Source organism: Lytechinus pictus, chromosome 16 (assembly GCF_037042905.1).
Source record: "Lytechinus pictus isolate F3 Inbred chromosome 16, Lp3.0, whole genome shotgun sequence".
NCBI classification, from domain to species: domain Eukaryota; kingdom Metazoa; phylum Echinodermata; class Echinoidea; order Temnopleuroida; family Toxopneustidae; genus Lytechinus; species Lytechinus pictus.
In genome coordinates this window covers 19,357,396-19,372,534 of record NC_087260.1, presented here as the reverse complement: position 1 = coordinate 19,372,534, position 15,139 = coordinate 19,357,396, and the positions used below count along the sequence as shown (strand labels likewise).

At 36.8% G+C, this 15,139-nt stretch overlaps 1 protein-coding gene across 8 annotated transcripts in view; it reads right to left on the bottom strand.

Annotated features, from left to right (window-relative positions):
* The window catches only part of LOC129279172 (diacylglycerol kinase delta-like), a 38,975-nt gene extending 25,994 nt beyond the window's left edge, over positions 1-12,981 (bottom strand). For 6 of the 8 annotated variants that reach the window (XR_010296066.1, XR_010296067.1, XR_010296068.1 and 3 more), the window contains exons 1-5: positions 12,853-12,980; positions 5,274-5,383; positions 3,286-3,411; positions 2,615-2,877; positions 2,172-2,280 (exon numbers count right to left, since the gene is read on the bottom strand). Coding sequence is in view for 4 of the 8 variants with exons in the window: in XM_054915274.2 (XP_054771249.2) it covers positions 2,172-2,280; positions 2,615-2,877; positions 3,286-3,411; positions 5,274-5,383; positions 12,853-12,973 (729 nt within the window). In the remaining 4 variants the exon portion in view is untranslated. Of the gene's footprint in view, positions 1-2,171; positions 2,281-2,614; positions 2,878-3,285; positions 3,412-5,273; positions 5,384-12,852 lie in introns of all 8 variants that reach the window. The other 2 variants (XR_010296065.1, XM_054915273.2) reach the window with 1 other exon arrangement.
* Between the last annotated feature and the right edge of the window lie 2,158 nt (positions 12,982-15,139).

Here is a 15,139-nt window from a genome sequence, read left to right as displayed (position 1 = left end):
CATAGTTTATATCATAAGTTTGAATCAAACAGACATTTTTTAACGAGGATTTGAATATCTTTATCGATTATTCTTAGTTCGATACATTCAAGGTTATTCCAAAGCAGTGGGGATAATAAACATACATTAGATTGCTTGATCAACTGATTCACTAACATTCAACAACATTTTATCCCCAAAATTCCTTTAATAATGCATGTTTAATAACCCATAGTGAGGTAATTTGTCTCATCACGATAGAAATAAGTTTTGCTGAATTTCACATGAATAAGATGTTTATTATAATGCACCTAAGAAAAAAGTGTATGCTTTAAAACAGGGGTTTCATAGAAGCACAATGTATCTGACCAATAGTAGCTTTATTCCCTAACGCGATCTTATAAAGATGTGAACTGAGTATGCAGAAACAGATAAATAAAAGTAGTTGCAGTAGGATTAATTGTCACTAAATCATCCTGGACCTAGACCTGGGGCTCTTGTCATAAAACGTGTTATAATAACAACTTTGCAATAACAGTTAAAAGCTACTGAAATCCTTCTATCTGATTGGCTGATAGTAAATTTGTTATAGATGTTGTGCATTTGTTACTATAACAAGTCTTTATGAAATGTGGCCTTTGTACAGTTAAATGCAAACAGACACTTAGTGGTCATTTCATTGTATTCTGTGCATAGGCCTACTTATTTTGAAATCATTATCACAACTGACATCTACAGTATCCGTAAAACCTCTACTGTAACTGTCTAACATGCCTTAAGTCAACCTTGAAAACTCCTTTATATCGAGGACAGGATTTCTTACAAGTTCTTTTTAAACTGCAAAGCTGAATTCAAATTATTGAAAAATGGCAGCCGTTAGGGGATTTGCATAGGAAAAAATGTAATATGAAATATGTTACAGTAGTTTGTATGAATATCTGATAGTAGTGTCAAGGTTTAGGAATAAACTCAAACAGAAGAAACCATCGCATATCCTTGATGGGAAAAACATTAGATCTCTAAATTTCATTCTCATTCATGCATGCATGTCATTTGCTCTGATTTGTATAATTCGATTTGAGGAATGCAATTAACCTCAAACTTGACCTTGGTAACTGCATCCTCTTCATCCATATCAAAATAAGAGATGAAATATGTCCAATCCTATCAGTGACGAAGCCCACACGTGCGATAGCTTATCACCCCTCATCTTTCCACCATAATGAACTTTTGTACTTTGAAGAGCAAACAACACTCATACCCTTGCCAATTGGATGACCTAAAACCAAGCCTACCCTGTCACCTGCAATTACAGTACTAAACATGTAGATAACAAGTGAGGTATGGTTTCCAGCATCGCCTCACCTGGGAAACACATGAAGCGCATCACCGACTACAAGGTTTTGATTAGAAAGGATGAGTCCAACATAGACAGGAGTAATCGAATTACCTTCTACATGAATTACATCAATTCCTTCCCACCTATCACACTCCTGATACCGCATATTGCATCCCTGCTACTGCATATCCCACTGCTGACACCATAAATCCCACTGCTGACACCGATTTCAATAGTCCACAAAGCAAAGGTGGCTTGCACTTTTGTTTCAACATGATGACAAACTAGATGGCATGAATCGCTTCTTCCCACCGCCAAATTCAAAGTCAAGACTCAATCACTTATGGCAGTGTGGCTGTTGACTGTTTCTCAGAAAGAGGAGAATGACAATTTCTTTTGGTCTCCTTCCCTCCAAAATGTAAAATAGGTGTTAACAGCTTGAGTGTGGCAACCAAAGAGGAAGAATGGGTAGGTTGTAGGGGGTGAGGTACCCTGTAGAGGGTGTGTGCAAGCGGGTTCCTCACGCCCACATTAAGGGTACTTCCAGGGCACCGTCTTACAACAAAATTGCGATTGATCCAATCAACCACAACTATGGAAAGCCAGTAACGTCATGATCTAAAAAGCATGTTTGTTTAACATATTTTATAGATATGATGTCCATTGATAAATTTATAGTTTTCTTGAAAATTCAGTATGCTTATCTTTGTTTACAAAAGACATTGTGCGAATTTCCTGAAGAAAAAAAATTGACATTGATGGATTTCCATATACTTGAGGTTGATCAGATCAATCTTAGCTCTTTGTATGACGGGGCCCAGGTCTCAGACTCTTCAAAGTAATTTCTACCTACCTGTTTGTGGAGTTCCATTTTGTCAATCTCTGAAAGCACCCATCCGATGCTCCCATCACCACCACACACCAAGATACGGAATGTGTCAAAGTTTTGGAATAATCGCAGCCTAATGGAACAAAACAGAGACAAGAGAAATAATTGCAAATTTGTTATATTTTGAGATTCCTAGTTCTCAATGATTCTGATCTGTTGATTATATATTTATAAAAATAAAAGAAACAAATTTAAAAATAATTCTACAAGTGACAGGATTCACCCTAAAAATCATATTTGTATGACATCATTCATGAGATCATAGATTTGAGCTAGTTCATGACAAGGCCTCATATCAGAACTAGGATTTTGAGTTAATTTCAAGGAGAAAAAATTTATTTAATCAGAAATTTGAAACTAAAAATTCATGATTATAAGTTAAAATTTCAAAGCGTGACACCACTCACCCTATATGTGGGCCGTCATTCATAAGATCAAAGACCTGAGCTGGGTTAAGGAGCTGCTTGAAACGACGAAGGAACTTGACGCCCTGGTTGTCCCCGCTCTTCGAATTGACGAAGACTAGGAGGGGGCTGCCACACCCGTTTTTGGAGGCCTGCCAGTACCCGTCGGAGGACATGGAGTTGAGCGCCGTGGGTGGGATGATGGAAAGCCGACAGTGGCCCAAGGGGCACTTGGCAGGGTAGTGGGCCTTGCAGCTGGAATGGACCTGTAGGTCGGTGTGGTTGGGGGTGTGGTGGGAGTGTGGATTTGAGGGGTTGGGAGGCGATGAAGCAAAGTGTGAGATGGTGATATTACAAAGAACATAGAATATTGTAAGTTGTTAATAAAAATCTTACCATTACTGAAGATTTGCGGCTGTATTATATGAATATCCCACTCCAATTTCAGTTTTCAACTTTGTTTACAAATTATTTCATGTTTTCTAGTATTACATTTATAGATATCGAGACTGACATGAATACGAACTGAAGTGAATGGAATAAAGAATGACATAATCTTTAAGAATTTGGGGGCATTCAATGCTTGATAACCCAAGTTTAGATTGTGACCATTTCTCTGGTGATAGTATCGGACACTTCCAAGTAACTAATATCAAAGAGATGGGTTCACTCACCACTTCCCTGCACCAGAGGCAACGCCAGTCCTGAAGACGGAGGACACTCCCGCAAGTCTTGTCACAGACGGCACACTTGGCACTGACCGGTAAGTTACCTTCTAACCACTGGTGAGGCATGGCAATCTGTGCAGGAAATAAGGAGTGAGGTTGGTCTGTTTATGGTCGAACAGTTTATTCAAATTCCTGAGGAAACGGGCTTAGGTAGGCATAGAGTAACAGGGATATCTTTGCTGTTAATCATGGTTATCTCTAAGGGGGTGTTGCAAGATAATATTCATAATCAATTGCACAATTCATTTAGCAATTTTACAATTGATAGATCAATTTTAGCTATAGAAAATCAGTTTATCCTCCTTGTTGTAAGAACAAATAAGCAATCAATTCTCGCTACCCCAAATAGGAACAAAAATCTCATAATGCGCGAGACGAGATAATTTTCACTCCGTCGGGTCGTCATCACCACTTCCGGTTTAGAGTCATGCTCGCGCGAGGTTCGCGATACTGAGTTTTCCACCACGCTGAAATCGATGCCAATCAGCGTAATATGTACAGAGTATAATACTTTTTATTACATTTGGTCAGTTTTGATTCCATTTGAATTATAAATAAAAATAAAAAATATATTTCACGTGAGAATAATTTTTATTCATGTTTTTATTCGGTTATAAAAAAATCAAACAAATAATGAATATCTTAAAATTTTGCATTTAGCGACCGGCCTGACATCACGATCGTATTCAACTAGACACTAAATATATTCAGCATTCATTTCGTTCAATTTTTCGTCGACCACTAAATGGATAAAAATCAGTTTCGGAACTTAAAAAAATCTTAACTGACAGATGAATACCGTGCAATGGAAAGCGTCAGGCAGAATTAGTGACTTTAGCAGAAAAGGCTGTAAAACTGTTAGTGAAAGAGAGGGTTGTGATCACGAACTTTCCGAGCGAAAGCTACGTTGTGTTGTTGTGCATGACGGCACTGTTGATCTAAATGGCAAAACAGTGCGTTGGACTTCCGAACAGGAAGTTGTAATACCGAAAAAGCTATCCCATAATGCAATGCACGTTACAGGGATTTTCTCGGATCTCGGCGAAATCGCTATTTGGGGTAGCGAGAATTGGAAAACATATGTTTGGGTTAGGGACCCCACATAGATTTACAACTGATTGCAAGTTTCTTGCAATCCAGCACACATTCTGAAGATCAATCTTAAGATCAGTTGCTAAATTTTGTGATACCGAACTGTGATCATTGTAAAACTTCCAAACTTTCTCTTTGAAGAGAGAGAAGATTTTTCTCAAAAACCTGAAACATTATGTCCCATATATGTTAGGATTTATTATTCAAAAGCATAGAAAAATAATAAAAAGACATGAGATAATCAAAATCCAGTATCTTTCCCCTAAAATTCAGAAAGGTCAAGCAAGACACATAGCCAGGGCCCCCTGTATCATAAAGCTTAGCGACTGATAACTGGACTGATTTCTATGAATGATTGCATAGAGAATTGTGTACGATCCTTCATAAAATCAGTCCCATGATCAATTACTAAGCTTCATGCGACAGGGCCCAGGGGGGTGTCTCCTAAAGCTGTTCGTAAGTTAAGAGCGACTTTAAGAGACGACTGGTGATCCTTCCTTACGTGCTAAATAATCACCAATGAACATTTAATGGTGAATATCATTAACCCAAGGCTCCACACTTACTTTTTTTCTTGGTGCCCGAACAGTCTACCAAAATCATCAATTTCATATTTTTGGTGGCCCACAAAGCAAATTTGGTGGCCCGACTCTCATTTTTGGTTGCCCCAGGACACTGGGCCACTGCTAATGTCGAGCCCTGATTAACCACAAGGAAGGATCACCAGTCGTTCTTACAGTCACTCTTAACTTATGAACAGCTTTATGAAACAGCCCCCAGGGGTGTTAAGGAGGAAGATATTGATGAAAGTACATGTACTAAAACAGAATCAAATCTCTCACCACCCCATCTTCTTCCTCGATGATGTCTTTGCCTATCGATGACAGCGTCGTCCACTTGCAGTTGTTCATTGCTCGTACTGCGCATCGTTTATGAGCCTTGACTTTGCATACTGCAGATGAGAAGGGGGAGGAAAAGAGAGTAAAGTACAGGATGAAGATGATAAGATGGATGGAGCGGTTCCATGACACTTGCTCCGGCGGCAATTGCTCCCCTCAAAATTCCACACACAAATCCAATGGCCAACTCCAACCCTGGGTTGAACACTATACCCTACCCTAAACCTAACCCTAAACCTAATATAAAACCCTATTGTAAACCTCCCCCTACATCTTAGACGAAAATAAGCCCGGAGCAATTGTCGCAGGAGCAAATGTTGTGTCACAGGATGGGTCATCTAGATTCATAATCATAAGATGTATTTCTTGTTTGTTTTTGTCTGTTCTGGTCTTTTGGCTTGTTATCTGTAGTGTTTGTTTTGTTTTTTGTTTCTCTGTCCTGTTTTGTCCTGTCTTGTCTTCTTCGGTACACTGTCTTTTTTTTTTTTTTTTTTTTTTCTCTGTTAATATTCCCTCTTGTCTTGTTAAATTTATCTTACATACAATATTTGAATCGTTTTCTTGTATATATATATATATATTTGTATACCATGGGTATGAATATATTGTCTTGATTGTATTAATTTTTGTATATTGCATAAACATACGAAGCTTGACCCCATTAGTAGTCTTCAAATATTTTATTGAACATTGTTAATTTCTATTTGTATTTGATAAATTTTAATCAGTTATTTATTTCAGGGGACTCACATAAACAAGCGAAGCTTTCCAGTGAGTTCCCTTTTTTAATTTCTATTATTCATATTGTGTTTTGTTCCTACTTACTTTGTCAATTTGTTTGAAATGAAGAAAAAATAAATTCAGTCAATCAATCAATTAAAATAGCTTTAAAACCTATGCATATACTATGATTATACTGCAGGTGATATAGGGCACTGAAGAAAGAATGAAGGGGGGGGGGTGGGAGGAGCTAAAGAAATAAGGATAGGTAGAGATAGATTTGGCTGAAACGGGAAAAGAATTATGTGTACGTGTGTGTGTTTGAGAGTTTGTGACAAAGAGGGGGTGAGGGAGGGTAGAGGGAGGGAGAAAGAGAGTTGGGAGAGACAGATATAGAAAGAGGGAGAGAGAGAGAGAGAGAGAGAGAGAATGATTAAAATAAAATGGACTGACTTGAAGGGGAGACAGAAAAAGAAACACAGGGAAGAGAGGAGAAAGAATATAACACGGCTTGAGCTAAAAGGAAATAACAGAGAGGAAAACAAATATAAAATGAAGAGAAAAAATGAAATGAATGAGTAAAAAAAATAGGTGGTAGAGATTGTGAGAAAAGACTCAAAGAGGGCAAATATCATGCTTCAACTTTATTGTCAAATCTTAACAGAAGCCTTATGAAATGTGTATCAAGTATGAAATAGCATGTTTTTCCAAGAAAATGTAATGGCAGGGGGAATACATTAAAAGTTCAAAATATATTTGTTAAAAGTAAAATATAGATCACCAGAAGGGAGTCTTGGTGATGGATCTCTCGTGAAGACCCATCTTGGACATCAATCATACATTATTACAATCTAATGACATGCGCTCTGTCATATCTCATACATGTATATCTCTCTACTCCTCATAACAGATTACTTTTTAATCCATAAATCTAATCTATTTTCTGCCTCCATACTGATCTAATTCTTGGTCAGTGACCTACATGTACAAGGGAAAGTAACTAATTCTATTCTATACTTTTCATTCTTATATTCTCTGTGGCTAATTTGTTATGTTTTTTTTACGATGATATATTTCTCTATGTTCTTTTCAATTGAACTAATTCCTAATTTGTTGTACTGTACATTGTTTCCCCTGAGGCATTGAAAATACAATAACTAATCTTCTTAATTATCTCTGCGTTATAATTTCATTTGAATCTGCCCTTGCCCTTCTCTCTCTCTCTCTTTCTATATCTCTATCTGTCTGTCTGTCTCTCTTTCTTTCTCTCACTTTCCCTTCCCTATTAATTTCCGGCTTGTATTTTTTCATCAAATTTCGTGTCCCTATTCTTTGTTTCTATTGAATGCGTAGTAGATTACTCTGTAATTGGAAACATGTCAGGAATGCTTTACACATCCACTAGAAATGAAATGAAAAACACAATTCTGTCTCTGATTCTTTGCAGAGTAAATCCTTGAACTTTTTCTGGAATATCAAATCAAATCCTTTTCCAATTTTCTGGGTTTGCTCGAATGCATCACAAAGAATCGGTTTTCATCGTCTGAGTTCTCAATTTCATCTCCTGTCTCCCAGAAAAGAGGAAATTTCATTTGGTTCTGAGAAATTATGGTATCCTTGAACGAATAATGAAAAATAAATATACTCCTTAAAACATGTTTGGAAACACTGTGAAGGAGGGTGGTGTTTACTCTGTGATTCTGTGTGTAACAATGCCAGAAAAATAATTAAAAGAATTTAAAAATCTAGTAAATTTCAGAATAATTGCAAATTCATCAGACTGTTTGAAAGTTGCTTATCCACTTATAGATATGCTGCTTTGTACAATCTTTGTATATTGATTTTAAATGTAAGAAATTCAGGGTGTAAGATAGATGATTGGTAGATATAGTGATCAGAGAAAGGGAATTTTTTAGTGGAAAACGGAAGTGTAAATTCACACAAGAGTTAAATTCCTAGGTGAATAACTCTTGAGATTTAATAACAAAGGTAATGGATAAAAAGGTGGTAATTGATCAGGAATTTGATGAACAGTTTAGGAAAATGGTTCAAAATGGCTCTGTTGATTATCTGTTAAGAGGGATCAAAAGTGAGAAGCTACATGGAAGCAAAAGGAGACAATGCAAGTGAGAAAAGGGGCAGGGAAGTTAAACGGTCGAGGAGAGAAATGAAGAAAGAGTGGATGGTTTAAGTATGGAGTTACATAAGGATAAAAGGGTGAAAAACAAGAAACAAAGAATAAGAAAACCAAACTTTTACAGGAACGATAGTGAGAAGGCAGACACAAGGGTTTTGACAAAATGGCATTAGAGAGCCGAGTGAAAGAGTTACACTTTCATCAAAGACACAATATAAAACTCGGGCAAAGACAAGCTGTAAAAGCAACGGTCGACAGTATCTCCTTGACCTCAGAGAGTTGATGAAACTCAAATGAGAAGCTGTCAAGAGGAGCTCCCCCTTCTGATGGGGATAAATTCATGGAACTGAGGTGGCCGAGGGCAATTTCCGACAGCCAGCCAGGCGTTAATATCACAAAGCTCTTCTCTTTTAATCTCTAGAGGGTGGGTACCCTGAGGAAATTTCCATAGGAAAGCACACAACGCCGTTAGCATGCTACCGTTCTTTTGGTTCATCTCTGGAGGGTTGATCAGTATCATCTGCCCTCGCGAAATAGCTTTTTCGGAATCAACGCTTATTCCGCCAGAGAGTGTCACTTACCCTCAAGGGTCTACTTTGAGGTGATTTGCTTCGGATCACTGAGGAGAGAATGGGAAAGGATCCCCTGGATAAAGTCTACAGTGTTATCGTTTTTATGGTTCAAATGGTTTCAGGAAAGAATCTGTCTCCTCGGATGGATGTCGGGTAAAAGTGTGACTTGATCTGAAGGATCAAATGTTCAGACTTTAACTACTGCCAAGAATGTCATTCCATTCCCTCTTTTCTTCTGTAAATGTTCTTGAATTGGTATTTTTACTGCTTGACTTAGTGACACCAAAGAAGAGCAAAGTTAAGGGGAAAAAAGTATCGTATGTCCCTCTTGGAATGAACACAGTGTCCTAAAGTGTGTCCAAAGTGTGGAACACTTAGGACCGAATTCACAAAGGTGGTTTTGAAAACCATGTATTGAACCCATGGTTTATGCAGATTTGCTGAATAAATTACGCTTATTTACCGCGTATATTAAAAAATGTCCAATGCTGATGCGAACTTTTGTCACAGTGCGCCACATTGACGCCTGTCATCATGGTTAAGTACGTTATGTCATTCATGAGTCCACTGTTTTGAATTAATGAGTTCACTCTTTAAACAGTGGACTTATGAATAAAATAGCGTGGATAACCATGGTAAAAGGTGTCAATTAGGCGCAATGTGACAAAGGCGCGCATCAGTATTGGACAGTTTTCAGTATGCGCGGTAAATTGAGTGTAATTCATACAGGAAATCTGCATAAACCATGGGTTCAACCCATGGTTTTCAAAACCACCTTTGTGAATTTGGGCCATGGTGACACAGTGTGAAATCTATCATCACACTGTTCATTTAAAGCAACCAAACAGTGTGAATCACACACCTTTACACAGGTTACACTGTGAATACATTACTGTGTTCTTGTTAGAAGGGTATGATGCTAAAAAGTTATCAATTTTCAATATATTTTATGCTTGGTTTTGCTTAGCTATGCTGATATAACTCTTAAAGCCAAAGCTTATCTCAACAATAAAATGTGTTTCCTTTTTGGTGATTATGTTTGTTTACCATTGAGAAAAATTTCTATAAAAAACAATGTCTTTTAAAGGCATTTTAAGAATAGTTATCAAATATATCAATTGTATGGGGATTGAGAATATTCTTAAGTAAATATCTGCAATGTCATGTCATATTGTCTTTTCCGTTCCTAAACAATTGCAACTTAATGTTTTGCGATTCCTTCACTGCAATTTCAGCATAATCAAAATTTGTCATTTTCAAGGTGTCTCCCATGAAAAACAAATTTGGAAACAAACTTTTAATACAATATTATTTTTCAGAATATTGTTATTTAATTTTCATTTGCTGCATAGTACATGTATCTCATAAGCAGTTCTTTGAAACGTAGTGAAGTAACATGGGACCTCGTTTGATATAAATCAAATTTAAGTTCAGGGTAATTTGAATTAAATTGGGTCTGTTGATTCAATCAAAACTGATATTTCTTCAATCAAGTTTCTGCACTTTGCATTGATGAGACTGAATCAATGCATATGGTTATTCCATTTAATTCAGTGGCTATATCAAATATGGCATCTTCATGAACATAAGGTTCATTATATTAAAATATTTTAATGAACTGTTTAAATCTTGCATGATGATCTTGCTATGAAAAATAATATACGTTGATAATTAAATAGCTTTAAAGATAGTCATTGAATTTTGTAAAAGCTCAAACATGAGTAATGAGTGAGTAAAAACGTGAATACATGGAATATTGAATCAACGGTTGGAGTCAATTTTGGTGCACATTTCATAGACAGACAAATCATCGTTGCTGAGAATAAAGTTTTCCTTTAGCATAAAGCATTTTTTCATAACTTTCACTTTTACTGAACCAAATGGTTTTCTTTCAATTTCAGCCTATACTGTAACAAATCTATTCATAGCTGTTTATTAATATCCTGAGTGTTTCCTTTTGGGGGGGTAAAGCAGTTTGCACATCAGGCCGGCCCATTGTGATATAGCATTGTGTGAATGACATGGATGAGGAATGAAATACCTGCATTTTCATGTGCTATAAACTGAATATGACGCTTATTAACTGACGTCATTTCATTCTAAACGCATCATAATCAATTTCCTCTTTGACTGCGTGATGCCTTATTCCCCTGCATTATCAGTCCTACGGAGACATGGTATTGTGCACGTGTAACAGTTGGGTGGGGAGGATGTATTCGAACACATGTCTTGGTGGGTATTTATATATACAGCAGACCCTATTCACACTGAAGACGGCAATACCAGAGAAAAGCTACAGTCGCACAGGCAAAACTGATTCCAGATCAACAAAAGCTAAACTGCAATATCACTAATGACTGACAATAATAATAATAATAGATTTTTGCCTGAGGATACAAAGCGCTTCTAATATTACCCCAGCTTTAGCTCGAGCTACCATCACCGGGGCTCAGTGCATTCAAGGAATTAATCCTGCCGGGTACCCATTCATCTCACCTGGGTCGAATGCAGCATGATGTGGATTATTTCTTGGTAGAGGAAAACACGCCATGGCTATGATTCGAACACACGACCCTCTGTTTGAAAGGCGAGAGTCAGAACCACTAGACCACGACATGACAATGCTCACCATCAAGATTTCTAATGTGAAGGATAATCTTTAATGAATAATATCCTTTAAAAAAATCACACCTATGTTTGTGATTAGGTCTGCATGAATGCAAAAGCACAGAGAGCTAATTTATTTTCCTGTTGTATAATTTTAACCATAAGATAATGATCAAAGGTATTCAAAGTCATTACCAGGACAGAACCAGAAGAAAAAAGTGCTAAGGGACGTGAGGGCGAATGTACCCCCGAAATGCCCAAGAGTCCAGAAATTACCATATGGTCTCATGTAAATTGTAATACAATGCAACAAATTTGGGTTGGAGAGCATTTAAAGTAGCCCCAGAAAGCCTTTTATAAATTTTTCTCCTGGACCAAGACAGGGGTTGAATGTGAACAGGATCTGAGGCTAAAATTAAACCATTTCCATGGGTAATCCATCAAACTTCTATTAGAAGATCCTCCGCAAGAACTTTGCCTCGTCCCACTTTCTTCCTCCCCGTCTTTCGGTTCCTTCTATTTTTGGAGAGGTGATAACAAGAGGCAGTAAATATTAGAATGATAAACGACGGCTAAGATGCTGCTGAATGGCAATAAACGTTTATTTTCTATGATGCTGGAGGGACATTTATGTGTCGATCCGAAGGGTTGGTTTACAAATAACCACCCATTACATCCTAGATGAAGATTGCATTGCGGTGTTGAAGAAAAGCTTGGATGATAGAGGTGGTTAATGAATAGCTTGAGAGCCTATTTAAGTTGAGGTGTGAAGACCAGACTTCTTTAATACGTACAGGAGCAGGAAATATTGTGGTGAAATATCTGGTACAGAGGTTTACAGGGAAAATGCCACCATTCAGTAAAATATTAGACAAAAATATATTACACAGAAAAAAATTACTGTGTTGATTAATGTGCAAGATCACACCAGTCATTTTACTCCACTGTTAAAGTTTGGTGTTAGTCAAACACCAGATGTGTAGGTGTCATTACAACACCTTTGGTTGTTACTTTTACACTGTATGGTGTTATGTTCAATCTAATGGGTGTTGTTTCAACACCTCAGGGTGTGGTCCTCTAGGGACACCAACTAGTGTAAGTTTTAACACCCTTGTTTTTAGAGGGTACAAATATCTCAGAGATTTGGTTGATTTGTTGGATATTTGAGATACAGTTTAAAAAATATACATGTATTTACACAATCAAAAAAATTTGAATGATTAGCTTAAGTCACAGACAGTGGCTGCTTCGATTTCCTCAGAATATGTCAATCAGTTGTGCTAAAACCTTGCCTCCAGCCAATTGCCACTTGAAGAAGCCAACTGAAACATATTGGGCAATAGTTTCTTGAGATTATTTGATTAATTTCCTTGATTGTGTAAAAAATGAAATACTACTTTCCAATGTCTATCACAAGTACAATCCTATCCCCCCCTAAAAAAAGAAATAAACATAAACAAATAAATAAAAGGGGATATTTTCTTACCTTCACAGGAAAGCCCATGTGAGGTAACGCCTGAGAGGGCTTCCCGACAGACATTGCAATAGGTGGGTCTGGCATGAGAGCAAGCGTACCAATTGTGCATCCCTGACAGCATGTCCCGCATGTGTTCTCCAGCCTGTAAAGAGACAGAATTTAAGAACCAAATATTAGATGTCGTTACCATATAAGGCAGACAACTATTTGTAAAGGGAAGTCGGAGAATCAGCATGACATATTGATGTTACATGTAGATGAGAAAAATGTGTTTTCTTGATTTGGCAGTAAACATCCCTAAGTCTACTCATTATCCATCAAACTATGTATTATTATTAAAGTTTTATGAATACAGGCCAAGTACGATTTAATAAATGTAGAGATTAATATATAGTATGAAACGATGCTATACAAGAATTAGGCCAAATCGTGATCAATTATTCATTCGTCATCAAAACCTTACAATTTCAAAACGACATTTTAACTAACTGTTAGTTAAAGCATGAACCAGATGTTTGGTTACAACAGAATTGCAAGGGAAACTGATAGGGAATTTTTAATACCGACAGTTCGTTTTCACATATCAACCAACATTTGGATTGTGTAATCAATTCTCAGAGCGCAATAGTAAAAACAAACTTGACACTTTGGAAGACTTGGGTGAAGTGAAACGAAAAACAAGGATAACAACTCAAAATTGTAAAAAGTGAAGAAAAAAATACATGTTTCAATCTAATGAAAGAAAAGTAATATACAGGAATGGCGCCACAGCACTGTTCATTCACACCTACACAAAATATTCATTTTTCAAAATCATCTATATCCAAACTCAACCATTCGTCAAATCATCCACTTCAGAACATTCTCCAGTTTTAATCATATCAACTATTACAGAAGGTTCCATGACAATTGCTCTGACGACAATTGCTCCGTTGGAAAATCTACATGTTAAGCCAAACATAAAACCTAGCCCCCCCCCCATAACTAAATAAACCCTAATCCTTATCTTTACATCATCCTGAAACAAAAAATCTATTACAATCCTAACTCTTACCCTATGCCCTCTGAGATATTAATACCGGAGCAAATGTGGTGTCACCATTAAAAACCCCTCCATTTTGTTGTGTTTATAAACACATCACATGACAGCAACAAAAATATATAGACACTGCATGCCGGTCAAAATCAAATAAAATTGAGGAAAAAAAATGATGCCATACGTCATCACAGGGTGAATTTACAATGGTTTAAGACTTTCTATTTTCGAAACCATCGTTTCACAATTAAGTGCATAACATCAAAAGTGAAAGGAAACAATTGAGACGTCTCCATATCAAAGGACTCTTCAAATTCAAGACTTCTCCATCGATGACCGTATTACCAAGTGGTTGTCTTGGAAACCACTAGTATGGTGGAAATACATGTACATATCCAAGTGGGGCTATTGAATCGGGAACAAGTACTAAAATCGTGATGCATTATAGTTAATTGTATTAGATGTTTTTAAAATGACTCCATGAAGGTTTAACGTTGACTTCGCCCATTTTTTCCATTCTCAGGGTTATTCAGCAGATTTCTCCCCCTACAGATATTCAAACCATAAAGTTGATTGTCACAAATCTGCAGGTTATCGAATTGCAGTAAATAAGCTAGAAGCCGCAAAGACTGAATTAATAATAAACCACTATCACAGAATCAAATTACTATCCCAGGGACAATGTCTTGCTAGTAATTCAAAATCGCCACAAAGTGTTTTAGAGTGAATATATTGATCCAAATAGTATTTTCAATCTCAATACAAAACAGAACAATCAGCCATAGGATCAAAATATTATGCAAGCTTTGTTGATTAGATTACCCATTAGATTGGACGGTTAAAGGCATAAATGTATATGGCATCCACACCTGACTAGGTAGACCACCCGCACAACACTATTTGATGGTAGAGAAACTTTAACTATGAGTTAAAATATACAGTATATAATCTCTAACCCTGCCTATGGTTATTTCCTTGCACTTTTCTTGGGAAAACACAATATCAAGGTCGTCGGTAGTTTTGTGCCACACTCTTAATTCCAAGGATTAAAAATCCAGATCGCCTTTGAATAGAGACTAGCCAAATACTGTACTAGACTCAGATTTATGGCTTGCAGATTTAAATATAAGGCTAAAAGATTTGAATTCAAATCTTGAGATTTAAAAGTTAATCCTAAAATCAAGATCTAATTAGCTTAGAGCAAATTTAGCATAGGTATCCAGCATTGATACCAGAATCATTAAAACATGGCTTAAATCA